At 45.4% G+C, this 18,645-nt stretch overlaps 1 protein-coding gene across 1 annotated transcript in view; it reads left to right on the plus strand.

The window, feature by feature from the left end:
* Nucleotides 1-18,360, plus strand: part of LOC115805382 (stress response protein NST1) — a 19,831-nt gene extending 1,471 nt beyond the window's left edge. The window contains exons 1-9 of the mRNA XM_030765946.1: nt 1-936; nt 1,205-1,292; nt 14,297-14,412; nt 16,468-16,624; nt 16,755-16,923; nt 17,203-17,351; nt 17,722-17,861; nt 18,031-18,120; nt 18,290-18,360. The exon at nt 1-936 is cut by the window's left edge and continues 1,471 nt beyond it. Coding sequence (XP_030621806.1) covers nt 1-936; nt 1,205-1,292; nt 14,297-14,412; nt 16,468-16,624; nt 16,755-16,923; nt 17,203-17,351; nt 17,722-17,861; nt 18,031-18,106 — 1,831 coding nt within the window. The 3' untranslated portion in view covers nt 18,107-18,120; nt 18,290-18,360. The remainder of the gene's footprint in view (nt 937-1,204; nt 1,293-14,296; nt 14,413-16,467; nt 16,625-16,754; nt 16,924-17,202; nt 17,352-17,721; nt 17,862-18,030; nt 18,121-18,289) is intronic.
* The last annotated feature ends 285 nt before the right edge of the window (nt 18,361-18,645 follow it).

Raw genomic sequence — 18,645 nt, forward strand, 5'->3', positions numbered from 1 at the left:
GAGTCAAACTCAGCCTCCAGCCTCCAAAGACCTATTCCCTGTAGCTGGCTTTCAGAGTGTGGACTTTGGAGGAATGGATTCAAGAACCCAGAACCAGTCTCAGCCTCTCAGCTATCAAGGCTTTGTGCCACCTCAGTCCCTGCTCCAACCTCACTACCAACCCATGCTCCAACCTCAGTTCCAACTCCTACCATTTGCAGGTCAGCCCCAAACTCTTCCACAGGTCCAGTTCCTTAGTCAGCCCCAGACACCGTTCCAATCCGCTCCCGTAGAGTGGATGAGAACTCAGCCTCAAGCCCAACTACAGCCCCAAAACCAACCTCCGTTCCAGCCTCTTATTCCGGACAGGGCGAGAACACAACCCCAGTCTCTCCCACAACCCCTTGCCCCAAGTAGGGAGAGTACGCGTGTAGCCTGGACCTCAGATTTGAGTTTTGGGAACTCTCAGACCACCCCTTCGTGGCCTCAGGCCCAGACTGATGTTTGGGGTCAGACGAAAACTGTGGAGGTGACTGTGGACGAACCTTCTTGGCTCACAGAGATGGAGCAACCAAGGAGGCCGGTTAGCACCAAGACTGGCCAGGATCAAATGCTAACTTCAACTTTAGCCCCTATCCAAACCCCTGCTCTGGCTCCCAGCTTTTCTCCCTCAATGGTTCCCATGGTAACCCCTGCCCAAGCTCCGATACAGACGCCGGCTCCCGCTGCAATGAATATCTTGACCCCAGAGAGACTCTGGACCTCTGGTCCCACAGAAAATAGCTCTGTCGGGTCCACTGTACCAAACAGACAAGCGTCGGTAACGACTGGCGTCGAACATGCCACTCGAGGCCAGCAAGGCATTCCATGGACTCCGAACTGGGATGTGGCATTTCAGAATCAAAAGGAGAACACAACGCAGCAACAACGAAAGGAACAAGGCCAGCAGGTGAGAGGGTACAAACACACACACACACACACACACACACTCTTACAGAGGAGAGACAGCAACATAGATATCTGTGTGAGAAGTACACAGTGTTCGAAGTGAGGAAACATAGGCAAACACGCTCACTCTCCCTGTCACTTGAGTTTTCCTTTGTATTCATATGTTGAGATGCCTGTCCGTCTCACCATGGCTTTGTGTGTGTGTGTGTGTGTGTGTGTGTGTGTGTGTGTGTGTGTAGGAACAGTCACGGATACGCTCTCGAAGTGCCTCCAGGAGATCTGCTCCCGCCGAGACCTCCGTGGACGCGCCCCTCGCCCGCATGAGGAGTCGCAGCGCGCACAGAGAGCGAGGACGGCAGAGCTGGGTGAGTTTTTACGACGACGGAGGAGGACGCAGATGCGACTCAAGAGCGTTTGGATCACTCTGTTACCGTACGAGGTGTAAAAGCATCGTACTTCTAAACGAAACATTCACTCTGTTGTTGACACTAAATGGTTCGTTGCCCTGCTGTGATGTCACTCAGCTTTGACAGGCGCAGATGATGTGGGCGGAGCTTGCTCTGTTAGAGTGGAAAAACTGAGTTGTAGTGCCTTTTTTTTTGTGGCACTGTGTTTATGGTGGTGTGTACTGTGTGTGTGAATGTGCGTGCATGCGCGTGGGTGGGTGGAGAAGGAATGTGGTCTGGCGGCTAAGAGAAAAGAAACAGCTAATATGTGAATCAGTAATATTGAAGATACTCACTAATCTTCACTAACGTTAACACACCAACTCACCAGCACACAAGTATGTGCTCAAACACACCCTGGCCTCCCAAACAATAACCGGTTAACAGGAAGTGTGCGGTACCACTGAAGCTGTATGCGGGTAAAAAAAAACACACACACACACACGTGAAGATCATTGGAATGCATGTATGTTCTTGGCTAATGTGTGTATCTACTGGTTAATATATGTCTCTTAAGTGCACTCCACCTTTTTAAACTATGTGAGCGTGCGCGAGAGAGAGAGTGGGAGAGTAGACATGAAAGATCTTGGATGCGTCATGACTGGGAGTTTGATTTATGCAACTTCATAAAATGACCATCATAAAAATTCTCTTCTCTATTGCCCGCTTGAGACTAATATTTGATAACTACACAGACACGCTAGGGTTAAAAAAAAGAGAGCATTATATAGATGTGTACTATAGCTTTAGACCAGGGGTGGGCAATTCCAGTCCTGGAGGGCCGGTGTCCTGCTGGCTTTTTGTTTTCACCTCTTAGCTACCTGTTGATTTTCACTTTGAAAACAGGTGTGCATGCTCTTCAGCCAATCAGAGACTATATTTAGTTGGTTGACAAGAAAAACAGCAGGACCATGGACCTCCAGGACCGGATTTGCCCACCCACCCCTGCTTTAGACAGTCTCAAGGAGAGGAAATCTTTCCTTGTGTTAGATCTGCTGTTTTTGTGTGTGTGTGAGTGTGTGTGTGTGTGTGTGTTTTAGTCTCCCCCTAGTGGACATAGTTGATAACTAAGTTGAATGAAGGCCAGAGCTACACAGGATGAGGGAACACAGGGCCCTGTCCTGAACCGTGAGTCAAACGTGGCCAGAGAGACTGCACATCCTGTCCGTTTCCTTTGCACTGGTGTGTATGACCGGTGTGACGGAGGCCACTCACTTTGCTGTATGAACAGATTAAATTAGCAGTCAGTTTGACCGTACACACTGAGCCATGTTGAAGTGAATGAAGTGTGGAGGAAAGGGGCCTGGGGGCGGGGGGATTTTTAACTTGGGTTATTTGAAGATGTCTGGTTTGTGATAAACTAAATGTTACATTCAGAGTTTAGTGAGATTATGGAACGACAAGCCTAACGGATCCATGCATTCATCTTACTGTGATGGTTAGTTTTTTTTTTTTTTTTGGTTTGTTTTTTTTGTGTGTTGATTGGTTGACTGCTTCCTTTCTTTAGAAAAGAAAATAATAATGTAAGGTTATTAAGCATGTGAATCCGTAAGCATGTGAGACTAATTTTCCAGTGAACTAGTATCATTAATCCTAGGCTTCATTGCATTTTGGAAGATTTCCTTACAATATAGTGTTTGGGCCAGTCTTAAACTAAAGCGATTGACTATTCGAGGGCTTAGTGTGACAAAGGGGTTTGAGAAGGTGTGTGTGTGTGTGAATGTTTTTTTTTTTTTTTTTTTTCATTGGTTTGTGCATGTGGGCTTTGAGCGGAAACTCTCTCTCTCTCTTTCTCTTTCTCTCTCTCTCTCTCTCTCTCTCTCTCTCAGACACACACACTCTCCTGCTCTGTTTGGGTCATCACATTTAAAGGAAGAGTGTAGTCATGATTGCGTTATTGTGGTCTGTGTAATGCACTGAGATGGACAGAATGCCAGAGAAATGAGAGAATGACTGAATTGAGGAGAGAACGGATAATGCTGAAGACAGAGCGTTAAGCCAGGTGGATAAAAAAAAAAGCCACTCTCAGAGAGAGAGAGAGAGAGAGAGAGCAAGAGAAGAAACAGGACTATCAGCAGAGACATGACAGGCCACCTCTGTCTATCCTGCTGTTGGCCTCTTATCTACCTCTGGGTGAGTGAATACATCATCTTACAACTTAACAGCAAAGAAAGAAAGATAGAAAGAAAGAAAAGACAGCATAAGTTATCTGTTGCTAACGTCATAAAGGAAATATGCCAACACCGTCTTGATGAGGTAGTTGCATCGAGCGAAACTGCTGAGTTTTCGTGAACAGATTTGTGAAACTGTCCGCTATGGTGAAATCAGCCTGTAAATTAAGTAATGTGACCTGCGACCTTAAATGTCTTTGAAATGGAAAGTCAGAGGTACATGTAACTGACTGTCGTATCAATGATCTTTATCAACAGATGGATCATTATCAGTCGCCGCCTCTGTAATTCTGCTTTTTAAAGTGAACTTCACCAAACTGTTAGTTCTGCATGAGCACTTGTTGGTCTGAAACAAAACAAAACCAAACAAAAAAAAAAACCCCATTGTTGCCTAGTGGTGTGATTCTTTTCCCTCTGTGTCCAGTGAGGAAACGCGCGTTTGAAGTCCTTCGAAACGTTCATCCTCCCACGCTCACTCGCTTGTTGAAAGATCGTTTTTACAGTCTGCCGTCGGATGGCTCTTGGGAAACAGGCTTTCCTTTTTTTTTTTTTTTTTTTAAGGGGGTGGTTTCTGTTCACACACATACCCCCCCCCACCCCCCACGTTATAAGAGATATTCATAACGTCCCTTTTTTTTTTTATTATTATTATTGTTTTTGTAATGGTCATTTCCTCTAATGCTTTCCACCACAACTACTTCTTGAATTGTTGTGTGATCGGAAGGGATCTCAGGGGATTCTTTGTTGTGGTGAAAAAAAAAAAATAGCTCTGTATTGGTTTTTTTTTTTTTTTTTTTTCCTCTTTGGTTGCCGTTGTGCATCTCATTTCCTGCGGTCGTTGAGATGAGGTTCTTCTTTGATTAACTCTCCAATAGAGCAGATGGTTAATTTTATTTTTTAAATTTTTTTTAATTGTCTCGTTAAATATATTGAGCGGTGGCTCAGAATGGAAATACATGTTTAAGCCCCTGATGTGGATTCCCATCAGCGTGTGTGTGTGTGTGTGTGTGCGCGCTGACTGAGGAGACGTATGCCGTTGCTATGAGTCATTTCCAATCAAGACTGTTGTCAGAGTCTTTCTCACTGATGATGTCAGCACCTCTGAGGCTTTTTCTGACTCTGAATGATTTGGAGTATATGCAGAGAGATTGTGGTAGACCAGGATGCTGTAGTTGTTTTTTTTTTTTTTTTTTAAATGCTCATCGTGGTGGTTAATTATTAAAGATACTTTAAAATATGTTACTCATTTTATTTATTTATTTATTCATTTGGTTGAAAGTCGCCTCTTTTGAGATATGTCTTTCATATATGCACAAATTAAACTTACTGTCAAAGTCTGACCTTATGAGTAGACCTTAGTGCTTGTGTATCACCTTAGTGTGCGTGTGCATGTGTGTGTGTGTGTGCGTGTGTGTGTGTGCGTGTGTGTGTGTGTCAGAAAGAGAGAGAGACAGAGGGTGTCTGTTTCTACTCTCACCGGTCATTTAACTGTTTGTTTTGTGGTTTTCAGTGGGTCCATCTCTAACTCTCAGATTCTAAACTGGCTCTGTCTGACTGTACGTTCATTGTGTGAGTGTGTGTGTGTGTGTGTGTGTGTGGGGATTTTTATTTTTTTTTAGGTTGTGAAAGTAAGCCCCTGCGGCCAAGTCCTCCTTACACTTCCTGTCTGGTTTAGTTTGAGGCGTGAAGTACCGAGCAAAATATAGACTACTAAAAAAAAAAAAAAAAAAAAAAAAGATCTCACATCCCACGGTACACATTTTAACCATCTCAGTATGGTTTTATATTATAGCCTTCTGTGACCAACTCATACATCCAAGTATGAAACATAAGCCCAGCTCTAGTGCCTGAGCCTTGTGATGTCATACACATTCTGCCTGTTCATTGGCTAATGCACGTTGGCAAATAGTAAGTATACAGGGATCATCTTCACGTGTTATGAAATGGCTGGAAGGGAAATAAAGCTTAAACAAAGAGTCTCTGTCTCAAAAGGAGAGTCCAATAAACTCACTCTCTATGGATCCACCCAACTTGTGTGGAATTCCACCTGACTTCCCCTCACTGCTGTAGTACACTTATCTTCCACTAGAGGGCACTAACACTCAGTACAGCAGGTGTATGTACGTGTGTGTGTGTGTGTATGTGTTTTTGTTTTCCTGATTCCACTGGAGCCTACCTATGTTTGATTAGTGTCTCTTGCGGTGTTAAGATGTTATTTTGAAGTGCAGGTACTGCAAGTGTTAGGTGACGTAACAACGTGCAGAAGACAGGTGAAATGAGCTTAAGATCTTCATTTAAAAATGGCACAGCTGAGAAAATGTTTTATTTTGAGTCGCTGGATTTCGTTGTGAATGACGGTAATTCAGACGTCTAAATCAGAGTTACGGAGAACATGAAGGGAAAAGAGAGGAGAAGGAGCCCTGTTGTTGTTGGTGTCGTCTGTCAGTAGTATTTGCATGTCTTGGGTGGCCATTTGCTAAGCAAAGTCAAATCATGTGTCACAGTGTGTTTCTGTATTCCCAAATAGCCTTTGAGTTTTAATATACCTCACGGACTCATCTGTCTGTTCTTTCCTTCTCTTTCTTTCCTTACTAGAGCTCTGTCACTGGCTAAAATGAGATCACTGACAGCATTGCATAACTACCTCACCTCTCTTTCTCTCTGTCCCCCCCCCCCATCTCTTTTGTGCTCTCTCTCTCTCTCTCTCTCTCCTTCTCCTTCTCTCTCTCCTTCTCTCTCTCTCTCTCTCTCTCTCCCCTTCTCTCTCTCTCATGCAGTTGAAGGGAACACTGCAGCGCATATATCACCCTCCTCTCTGTCGCTCTAACACCCCCCACCACCCCCACCACAAACCTCCCCACACGCTCGCTCTCTCTCTCTCTCTCTTTCTCTCTCGCGCAAATAACCGGCTTCCCCCACCCCTCCCTCTCTGCTCCCTCTCTCTCTCTCTCCCTCTGTCTCTCTCTCTCTCCCTCTCTCTCTCTCTCTCTCTCTCTCTCTCTCTCCGCTCCCTCTCACTCCCCTTTCCTCCTCCCTCTGTGTTCTCCTTGAGCACAAGTCCTCTAGCGTTGTGAAACAGAAGCAGGAAAGCTGACACATTTCTTCTCCTCTACCTGCCAGTACCTGCAGAGAGAGAGAGAGAGAGAGAGAGAGAGAGAGAGAGAGAGAGAGAGAGAGACTCTGAAGGATATTTCAAGCTTCATTAATCAAACTCTCCAGTCTCTTGTGACCATATGCTGACTGACTGTGGTTGCGTCTCTGTTTCTTATACAGTTTTTTGTTTTTTGTTTTTTGTTTTTTTTTTTTTAATTCTACGTCTTGGGCTTCAGTTCACTATGTGGAGTTTGGAATAAGGATCTGAGAAAACCTATTTCCCTATTGCCGTTTGTTCTCCGGCAGAGCTGTTTTACCTTTTGGTGAAGTTTTGATTTGATTCCCCTTAAAGAGAGAGAACCAGCTGAGCGAGACGGATGGATGTTGATTCATAAATTTGTCTGGAAGGAGCTTTAGGACTTGACCGAGACAGAAGAGTCCGCTGGTGTGAAGTAGCTGACACAGTCTGGCAGATTTCAGACGTGACTTGGAGAGAAAGATAAGGACTGTGTGTGTGTGTGTGTGAGAGAGAGAGAGAGAGAGAAAGAGAGTGTGAGTGTGTGTGAGCGTGTTTGTTTGTGTCTGAGTGTCACGTCTGATGCTGGAGCATGTTACGTTAGCATGTGTTAGCGCTGACAAATTTAACGCAGAAATTGGTTGTTTGAAAGCAAACACTTTAGATCATACAGATGTGGCCTTTTTGTCAACTGTTTAAGAATGACGCAGCTGAAAGGGCTAATTTGATTCATGGATGTTGATTTATGCCCTGGTAGGCAGTTGTTGACGTATAGCACGCTGCAGTAGCTGTCCTACCATTAAATGAAATTTTAATGAAATTAAGTGTCCTGTTGAGCTTAGGTGCCCAGAAGAGACACCGGTGTTTTTTCTTGATAGACAGTCTACCTTCAGAAGCGTTAGCAGTTTGATTGAGGAAGTGTTTTAAGATTGTCAAGTGGTTCGTCGTTATGTGGGTCATTAGATAATGCCCATAAAACAAAGTGACTCATCATAATCTAAGTGTAATCTGTTCATGTCTTGTCCTGTTCATTTGGGTTTGAGTGAGTTGCACACTCCGTGTTAGCTGTGCCTGTGCGTTTGTTATGCTCTTGAGGTTGGTGACAGACAGAGCTGCTATAGACAGTGCGATCTGTGATCACAAGGGAGCTCCAGTCACCTCAGTTTCCTTATTTTACCTCTAATCCTGTGACAGCTGTAGATCCGCAATGGAGAAACAATTCTTTTAAGAGCCGGAATGGAGGACGACCCCCTGGCGCTTTTGTGTGACCAGTCAAGCTGTTCTATCAGTGAATGCGTACGCTTTCGTGCTAAGAAACAGATTTCTGTTGATGTTTATGTAGCCTACACAGCAAGCATAAGGAATCAGTGACTATTAAGCTGTCATTGAGTTTGACTCTGCGTTGAGGGTGTCCAGAAACACAGTGGACTGTGGAGTAGAGGTTAATATCTGTGCTCTGTACTGCAGTACTGAAACAAGAACAGTCTGTCCTGTTTAGCTGGAAAAGCATAGCAAACCAAACCAAGCGTTATCCTCCGGGGTTAGGTTGGATCTAAGAGAATCGTTCACCCACGACCTTTGTAATTACTCCTTTTAAAAGCGAACCTGCCAGTGGACCCGCCTCTGAACCACAGACTTTAAGTGGTTTAACAGTTAAGAGAGTTTTGCAAACGGATGAAAGGTTTCAGAGAGAGACCACACCGCAGAAGTTCCTCAGGTTAACACTCTCTCACGTAACCCTCTGTAAACAAACCATAGCTTAACTGAGGAGTTTTATCTCAACCTTAATCGAAAGCACAGCCAGAGTTGGACTGCAGTCAGCGGTCGTAGCCCGCACTGACCCGTCTTGGGTGACCTGGTTTCCGACGCTAGCGGTTCTGACCACATCTCCAACCTGAACTATCAAACGAACCAGAACCTGAGCAAGGATTCCATCACATTTACATCAACATTTTGTCGTTCAAAGCAACTTAACAAGTGAAACAGAATACAACCCAAGCATACAACCGCTACAGGATCCGACCATGATACAAGTGCTGTGGGGCCCAGTTTCAGTAAGTGATCAGATATAAGTGAAAGATCGTTTTGGGAATTAGAAGAGGACAATCTTTGATCAAAAAAGGGGGTTCGTACTAATAACCAGGAGAGTTGTAAAAAGTGCAAGAGGAACTAAGTCCACAAGGCGGACTGAGTCGGGCCCGCTACCAGGACTTTGGCCGTCCGCGGCGAGCGGTTTCTCCGGCTTTCTTTTGGACCCGAACCGGACGCCGATGGAGTACCTTGGTGATAAGCTGTCGGTGGCCCAGTCGCAGGTGTCGGGCTGGGTGGGAAACGTGCGTCGCTCCCTTCAGGGTGCGCTGAACTTCGTGTCCAGCAGAGTGGAACAGGGCGGCGGAGGGGCGGAAGAGAACGGGGGCTTCAAAAGGGCGGCTTCCCTACGCGGCCTGGCCTCGCGCGGCCGCGAATCCTTTCGCAGGTTCAGCCTGCGCAGTCAGCAGCGTCTGTCCCTGCACAGACGGACTACCTCCCCCACAACCCCGACCCACGCTGTAAGAGAGCCGACATCACGCCCACGTTCACATCCTTTTGACATTCTCTCCGTTTCTACCTGTTTCCGTCTCTCTGCCCCCCCCCCCTTTCTGTCCTTTACCCCCCCCCCCCCACTCTCTCTTTCTCTACCGAATTCCGTCGCTGCGCAGAAGAAGGGTCTTCACCCAGTAGGTAGAGGAGGGCTAGAGAAGAAATTATATTACACCCACGTTTTCATTCACCTTAGAGTACCTTCTCTCTCTCTCTCTCCCTCTCTCGAATCCTTCATTTCCTTTAGACAAGCTGTTTCCCATTGTTGTCATAGTCATACTTCCCCCTCGTACTCTCCCCCTCTCTGTCCATCATGGCTTTTAATTTGGCTCGTGGAGCTACGTGGCCTCCCCTCTCTTTAAAAGGATGCCCATACCCTCTCTATTATTTTCCTTCTACCTCTCCACTCATCCACCCCTCAGTGTTCCTGGATCTCTCTCTCTCTCTCTCTCTACCTTTCATTCCTGTGTCTAGCCCTTCACTATCTCCTTTCATCATTGAGAGTGATAAAACTATATCAGGTGGAAAAAAAAACGTGCTTGTTCATTCTGTTTCCTCTACCTCTGTATCCCCTCTCTCTCTCTCTCTCTCTCTCTCTCTCTCTCTCTCTCTCTCTCTCTCTCTCTCTGTACCGACCTCCGCATCCCTACGGCCATAAGGGACGAGCGGCCATCCTATTTCTGCTCTGTGAAGTTCTGCTCTGATGTGATTTGCTTTGAGGGCAGTGGTGCACTCTGGGAAAGGAAGGTCAGAGTGACTGGGTGAGGGGTTCGTTGCCATAGCTACTGTACATCTTCTACAGAGAGTAACTTCCTTTTGTTAAATTGGGTTTAACCAAAATGGCGGGGTAAGGTCTTACAGGGACATGAGAGAGAGAGAGAGAGAGAAAGTGAGAAAGTGTGAAGAGAGAACATCTGTGTGTGTGTGTGTGTGTGTGTGTGTATAGGGTGAACTGACAGGGGTGATATGTGCTCTACCTACAGTAAGTCTAATTCAGAACTGAACTGCTCACTCTCTAACCTGCAGCAATGCAGCGCCATATGTTTCTTCAGTCCATGCTCAGCTTGGTGTGTGTGTGTGTGTGTGTGTGTGTGTGTGTGTGCACGAGCGCACGCGTGTGAGAGTTTATCTGCCTGTGTTCGTCCCCGCGCCCTGCCTGTGTATGCGCTAAGAGGAAAAAAAAAAAGAAAAGAAGAGAAGAGGGTGTGAATGGAAAGAAAGAGAGTGAGGAGGAGCAGGGGACTGGTGGAAAGAGAGGACGTGATATGAAGTTGGGGCCGTCGGTAGGCGTCTTGCTAGGTAGTTAATGCTTACTTTTCCTCACACAACTTCAGCCCTGTCTTGTTCCATAATATTGGTTCCTCACTTAAGTGTCCTAGGTGCGCTTTTCTAGTGTGTCTTCTTTTGTCACCAGAACTGTCTATACACACACACACACACACACACACACATACAGGGATTTAAGTAGTTAGTTTTGGCATTGTTCTTGCTTTTAGCAAAGTAAACTGTTTTGATCGGGACGGAAACAGCTGGGAACCTGTTTCTGAGTGAAAGGGGCTTGAGAAACACTGATACACTGTCTTAGTAGGAGTAGGATAAACTGGTAGCTGACTTGCGTGTTCGGAGCTGTTTCACAGTTCCTCTGCTGCAGGTCTGAACAATGTCCTGCCTGGACAGATATAACATGTTTCTTCATAGCATGAATATAGTCTAGGCTTTCTGTGTTTTTTTTTTTTTTTTTTTAAATGTTGATGAATGGTGGCAAGGATATGGTGAGGGTTATATAGGGACAGGCTGTGTGTGAAAATTTCATCGAACGACCTCATTTTCCAACCAGCGCAAGAGAAGAGTGGAAAAGTCTTTTAAGTTTTCACAGGGAGGGCCTTAATATGGTTAATTAAGTGTTTGGGTTAAGCCTAACATCCTCAAATGAAGTAATGAACACTCACTCTTTCTCTCTCTCTCTCTCACAAACACACATACACACACACTCTTAGGCTTCTGGATTGAATACTCATTCAGAATAATACAATTGCTATAGGTTAGAGGTCCTCAATATTGGCCCTTAAATCCAAACTTGGCCCTGTTCTTTCTTTTTTTTTTTTTTTTTTTCATTGGTAGTCAATTGTAAAGTTGGTGCATTTGATTGGACGCAGCGTCATAACATGTGACCTGAGGGTGACGAGAAGGTAAAAACTCTTCAGCGGCCCTGCCTTGAGCTCTGTTTGTTGAGCTGTTCTGCTCTTAAACGTTTATAAGATAACTTACATACTCAAAGTAATTTTCACTTTTTCTCTCTCTCTCTCTTCTTCTTCTTCCCTCTCTCTTTCTCTCTTTTAACGTGGACATGCCAGAATATTTGTCTTTCTCCTGATGGTCACTCTTTCTCTCCTCCCTTCTTTCATCCGTTCATTGTTCTGTCGTTTCCCTTGACGCACCCTTCCTGTCCTTGTCGAGAAAAGTAGGAGGAGGAGAGGGTTTTTTTTTTTTCTCTCTCTCTCTTTTTCCCCCCCTCTCCCTCTCTCTTTCCCTTTCTCTCTCTCTTCCTCTTTCTCTCTCTCTCTCCCTCTCTTACTCTGCGGAAATGTCTGCTGTGCTCCTGAGACCTGAAGCACATTCTAAGGCACACAGTCCTGTTTTAAGATAAGACTGCTGTTCAGGAGTCGTGGCGATGCCATTTAAAAATAAGGCATTGTTTTACAATGAAGCCTACTCCCATATACTGTCAATATGAGTCCTGAGGCCATAACCATCAGCTTATTTCTTAATACCACTCCCTGTGCACACGTGTGTGTGTGTGTGTGTGTGTGTGTGTTGGCAGGTTGTCGAGTTGGCAGATGTAGATATACATTTTAAGTAAAATCACAGTTCAGGGCGTGGTAATAAGGTGTGTTATACCATTGAATTTATCATGAATCTGGTACCAAGTATTTGCTTGAGAAATTCTGAAGGTCAGTGAGGATACGCTGTTGTTTGAACGACAAAGTTGGACAAAACAGGCGTTCTCCCGTCATTTCGTTTGATAGCTCCTTTGACTTAAAGGAATTTTATACTCATGTGTTGGTTAGTTCTGAGATTAAATGTGTTTATGGAGATCTACTGGATTTGCTAGTCAAAGTTTAGCTTGTTAGCTAGCCGCTTTGGCTCTTGATTTGAGGATTATTAGTGTTGATACTTGTTAATTTTTCATGTCATATATATCAGCCTGACAACAGATAAACTGGGAAATAAGTTTAATGTATTTTACCTGGCCTCTGCCAATAGGCTTAAATTTTGTGGTAGTATAAGAACTAAATAAGTCTAGCACAACGACAAAGTATATTACGAATGGAAACCCATGGAAGCAGTGTGGGTATGTAATGAGAGAATCTGCAGGTCGTACACATACCATAAGTGGACATTTCTGCTGTGTGTTAGAGTGTGTGTCTCCAGTTTTCCTATTCACTAGTATTCATTGGGCTATTGTGTAACGTTTTAGAGATTTGCGCTCGTTACGAGTGGAGTGCACGGATGCCATTTTGGCTCTGTCGCTGTCCGGCGAGAGCCATTTTGGATCTGTGCTTCTCTTTTGAATGGTTATTTGTTGTGTTTATTGGTTAGCCTCAAGGCTATGTCATCTCATTCTTGAATCCGAGTTTCTTGTCAGAATCATTTACCATGGTCCAGTCCCTTTCATACTCTGTGCTTGCGAGAGGACTTGTGCAGGAGATTGAGTTTCACTGTGTGTGTGTGTGTGTGTGTGTGTGTGTGTGTTTGGTGTTATAAGTGTTTTGTCAGATGCAGGTCTGCCTGAACTGTGTGTGCATGACTGCCCCGCTGTCTTACTGTTTTTCTCAGCTGACACTCTTCCTGACAGGAAAGACATAGATGATGAACAACATCCTGTACACACACACACACACACACACACACACACACACACACCATAAATATGTTACATACACACAGACTTCTACACACCTTTCACTAGCTGTCCATCATCCCCTCAGTTGGGAACTCAGTGTGTGTGTGTGTGTGTCTCGGAGTGTCTTCCTGTGTGTGTGTGTGTGTGAGTGTGTGTGTGTCTGTGTGCGTGTGTGTGTTTGTGTACGCACTAGTACTTTGGACACTGTGCTCTCTGTAGTCTCCTCATTAAAAGAGCTATGGTTGACTGGACACATGCATCATACACCCAGCCACCAGTTTCACCAGTATACTTCTATGAGGTCATTCCATTACCTCTCGTCATCAAGCAGGCCAGCGACACACTCATCATTCCCTCTCCCTCTTCCTGTCTCTCTCTCTCTCTCTCTCCCCCTCTCCTCAGACAAACCTATGCACATCCCTGCTCATCTCTCTATTGCCGTTTTCCGATCCCATTTCATCTCAACTCGCACTAAAACAACCCCACAGACACCTGACATTAGTGACCAACTCGGCTTACGTGCATCAAGCATGAACCAAATAACTGTCACTTTCGCTGGACGGTGGCGGACAGACACGGTTGTGGTTGCTTTAGCAGAACACAGAACTCTCTGTTCACAATGTTTCCTCATACCACAGGTAGTACTGATTTGTGACGTTTGGCTGCAGTAGGGGTTAACACAGAGCAAATGTTTCTTCTCCCCTCATTTCTCTCTCTCTCTCTCCTCCTTTCATTCTCAGCATTGTTCTTTTCTCTTGGACCGATCGGGTCTTCTTGCTCACTGGTTGGCTCTGGCCCAGTTCAGTTACTGGGATGTCACAGTCTAGGGGCAAGCTCTCCGCTTTTGAGGGGCTTCATTTCGCTCCGGTTAGCATGCTTCCCCCACCTAGTGGTAGCTTTTAGTATTGCATCAAGTCATAGTATGGAATGAGTCAAGCTACTTGAGTTTTACTTTCTTGTTTCTTGTTTTCTTCTTTCTTTGTTGTTGCTGTAGTTTTTTCCCCCCTCCCCATCAAAAAAAGTAACGTCACATACATATCCTCTAAGAATCACCTTTGTCCTCACAGACGCTGCCAAGTGAGAAATGTGTTCACAGCTATAAATAACCTCTCTCTTTTTCACTTTCTCTCTCTCTCTCTCTCTCTCTCTCTCTCTGCAGGAGCAGGTGAAACAGTGTGTGAGTGGTCAGGAGGAGGCCAGGGACACAGATAATTTGGTTCAGGAAACGGACAGTCAGTACGGCACATGGGAGACGGGTCTACGCACTGAAGACAGGTTAGACACCGACTCTAAACCCACACCATGACAGAGACCCCTTCTCCCACGAATGTCTCGTAACCCCACGCCATGACAGAGACCCCTTCTCTCATGAATGTCTCCTAACCCCCACACCATGACAGAGACCCCTTCTCTCACGAATGTCTCCTAACCCCCACACCATGACAGAGACCCCTTCTCCCACGAATGTCTCCTAACCCCCACACCATGACAGAGACCCCTTCTCTCACGAATGTCTCCTAACCCCCACACCATGACAGAGACCCCTTCTCTCACGAATGTCTCCTAACCCCCACACCATGACAGAGACCCCTTCTCTCATGAATGTCTCTAAACCCCACACCATGACAGAGACCCCTTCTCCCACGAATGTCTCGTAACCCCACACCATGACAGAGACCCCTTCTCCCACGAATGTCTCCTAACCCCCACACCATGACAGAGACCCCTTCTCTCACGAATGTCTCTAAACCCCACACCATGACAGAGACCCCTTCTCCCACGAATGTCTCCTAACCCCACACCATGACAGAGACCCCTTCTCACGAATGTCTCCTAACCCCCACACCATGACAGAGACCCCTTCTCCCACGAATGTCTGTAAACCCCACACCATGACAGAGACCCCTTCTCACGAATGTCTCTAAACCTCACACCATGACAGAGACCCCTTCTCTCACGAATGCCTGTCATGACAAACCTCGCTGGTCTGAGTAACCTTAACAGTGAACGTTTCCCATACCCCGTCCCCTGCAGGACCACGTCAAGCACGTTCCAGAGTTTTCTTTTGCTTTGCCGCATCAGCTTTAGCTAAACAATGTGTCTGAGAACCAGGGGAGAGAGTTCGGGGGTTTGAGGAGCAGAATTAGGAAAAAAAAACAAAAACCACTGCTCTAATCTGAGACTGCAATAGCTGAGATCTGAGCCTAGATTAAAATACACTCAAACTTCTCATGAGTTCATTTAACTTCAGCAGAACACTTAACGTCATTCTTTATCACATTTGTGCTCCACCCGAACGGGGGTGGGGGGGGGCGGGTCAGTACGTCCACGAAAACGTTAAAACTCCTTAACGAGACTGTTGCCTTTGTAAGGACAGTTTTCTGCTTCTGACAGGACACACACACACACACACACACACACACACCTCATTGCAACACATCTCAGAGTGCTGTGAGTTTCTCTGGTTCTGCTGAGTCACTGCCCCCCCCCCCCCCCCCCAAGAATGTCACTGTAGCATCGTCACCATCTCCTCTGTAACTTAACACCAGGATCAATGGACTGTATTGAGTGGCTTTGCCCTAAACAGATTAGACTGTTCTCTCTTTTGGACAAAAAGTCATTGACAAATGTCCTTCCCTCTGAAAAGTGACCGTTTCTCCGGCTATTTTTTGCGCGGAGATTCAGTTTAAAGTCACCGTGACGGAGAGGGACTCGCGTTCAAATGAAATTAGATCGAAATGGAAAGTGAATTTATCATATTTTATCGAGTTAAGCGCGGCCAAGCAGCTCTGAATAGCGTGGTCAGATATGATTGATTGGAGCAATACGACGGCTTATCTGTGGGCGGTAACAACCTTTGAACAGAGTGAGCTACAAAAAAAGAAAAAAAAACTCACATTAAAAGCAGCTAGAAGAGACTGAGAGAGAGAGTCTGTGGTGAAATTTAGTATGAATAGTCTTCAGCTTGAGACGATATTTGAGTTTAATGGATTTATCCATTTCTTTTGTTCTTCTCTAGCTGTGCTTATATAATTAGAGACTGAGTTCACAATCAAATCATTGCTTTTATGAGCTCAGATTTCTCCAAACTGTTAGACTGAATTTTCTGGAAAACTGAACCAAAATAAACATCTGAATGCTTATGGTGGAAGGTCAGAACATCTCCCTGGCTTGGGCATATACTGCCACCGTGTGGTCACATTTGGGTACTGCGATAGTGATTTACCTTTTTTTTTTCCTCAAAGTGGCTTAATGTGACATATTTTACTTAGCAGTTAAAAACACGCATGCACTTTTCCTTGTTCTCCTAACCTGCTCTCTTCTCCTCAGTCTAACACCTGCCACCCCTTCCTCGGATGGCAACCTAACCCCATCACCACGGAAACCGACTCCTCCCCACACTCCAGTGCAAGTCCAATCCACAGACACTCCAGATGGCTCCGCCCTCTCCCCGCAGACGCAGGCCGAATCGTTGCCCTTTCTGGAGGTCTGTGTTGGCAGCTGTGAACGTTTTTAAGGCTTTATTGTCATGCCATTAGAGTCATGCATTGTTAATGATGTACTTTATACTGTCTCTCCCTCTCTCTCTCTCTCTCTCTCACTTGTTTACTGTGTAGACATCCGCTCCTCTGCTGGATTCCAGTGTTCTGCGTTCTAGGGCACAGCTAAGTAAAAAGAATCGCAGAGCCCCGCCCTCTCGAGCTGCCCGACACAGCGCTGCACTATCGCTGGTGCCCGAGGGGTCAGGGGGTGACGCCGAAGAGTGGCGATACAGGGACTCGACGGGTAATTTTACATCAGTAAATGTTTGTCCCCTCAGGCATACGATTAAACAAGACCACAAATATTGCTCATTTGTATTTCCAAAAAGGTTTACATTATTCCTCTACTGCCCTGTGATCCTTATGTAAACGGGCTTGTGTTTTAATATGGATTTAAAGGAAAAAGACCCTGAATGTTGAATAGTCGACCGCACTTTTCACAATCTCTCTCTCTCTCTTTTTCTCTCTCATTCTCTGTACCCCTCTCTCTGTTACGGTTTTCTAACTGTGTCGGTTCACACAGAGGAGAAAGCAAACTCCTCTAAACAGGAGGAGGACTCAGACTCTGAGGAGAAGACCAGAGGAGGAGACAGCAGAACTCCCACCTCCTCCTCCGCCTCTCAGTCCCAGAGGGTGGCGCTCTTCCCGGGCATGGACCCTTCTGCACTAAAGGTCAGAGGACACTCCTCAGCTTGGTCTCAAATTCCTACGCCTCCGTCAGCCTCCCACTCTGTGGCTGTAACTCCTCCACCTTGTGGAGAAATGCAGCGTTTAAGGAATATGGTGTTTTTGGTGTTGAGTTCATTTCAGTAGTTTGATTAACTCTGTGGAATTAGAAAGACTGAAGTCAACATCTCTGCTGAATTTGTTGTATTTTTGCTTGTGATACTTAAGAGACAATTTATTTGTCTGGTCATTTTTCTGCTCCTCTTTCTGGAGTTATACAGCATAAATGCAAATCTGTAAATTACTGTGAGCTACAAAACATTCACCACCCTCTCAGATAAACAAAACTTGTTTTTCTTGTCTTTTTTTTTCTCAGGCACAGTTGAAGAAGAGGTCAGACACAGACAATCAAACAGATGGCCCCGCCCCTTCCTCACAACCCACTCGGTCGCCCAAATCCCCTTTCCTACCACGGGCTGCCCGCGTGCTGCCCCCTGCTGGCGGCAAAGAGAATGGGTGAGTGTCAGCTTGCCCATGATTTTCTGCCCAACTTTTCTAAAGGCGTATTCTTTTTAAGGGGTTCGTCATTTTTCTACATGCTGTGTTTGATTTCATGTGTTTTGAAAAGAAGGTTTTTTTTTGTGTGTGTGTGTGTGTAATGATATTTTTGTGTGTTCTTTGTTAGGGAAGAGTCTTCACCCCAGTGGCTGAAAGAGCTCAAGTCAAAGAAACGCTTGAGTCAATATGACAATGACAGTTAGGCCTGGGTAGAGAGGTAAAAACAAGTCAATAATAAATAAATTAAATCAAACAAAAATAATCGTTCTGCTGAGAAGACTGAAGCATCACGTACTACATTTAACTATCATCGTACATTTGAACATTTCTTTCAAACGAAGCCTGTTCTGACTTGTTTTGATGCTTTTGTTTTTGTTTTGCCGTAGATTGCCTTATAAAATGGAGAATCTGTAGCTGAAACCCACGACAGAAGCCTTAACCTTTGACCTGGAGTTAACGGAAAGGGGGGGGGGGGGGGGGGGGGGGGGGGGGGGGGGTTTCGGGAGGAGGGGGTGAACTCTGCTGCTACTGCTGCCGATGACATTGTTTTGATTTTGTTTTATCTGTGTATTTGTTTGTTTGTTTTTCTCTGTTATCTTTTTTCTGCCTGAGTTGTCGCGTTCATGTGCATGGTGCCTTTTTGGGGTGGGGGGGGGGTGGGGTTGGGGGTCCTCTCACAAACAGAAGCAGAACAGTTGAAACTGAAGTATGTGTACATGAGCGTGTGTATTTGTGTTATAAG

The sequence above is a fragment of the Chanos chanos genome, chromosome 1 (genome assembly GCF_902362185.1).
Source record: "Chanos chanos chromosome 1, fChaCha1.1, whole genome shotgun sequence".
NCBI classification, from domain to species: Eukaryota; Metazoa; Chordata; class Actinopteri; order Gonorynchiformes; family Chanidae; genus Chanos; species Chanos chanos.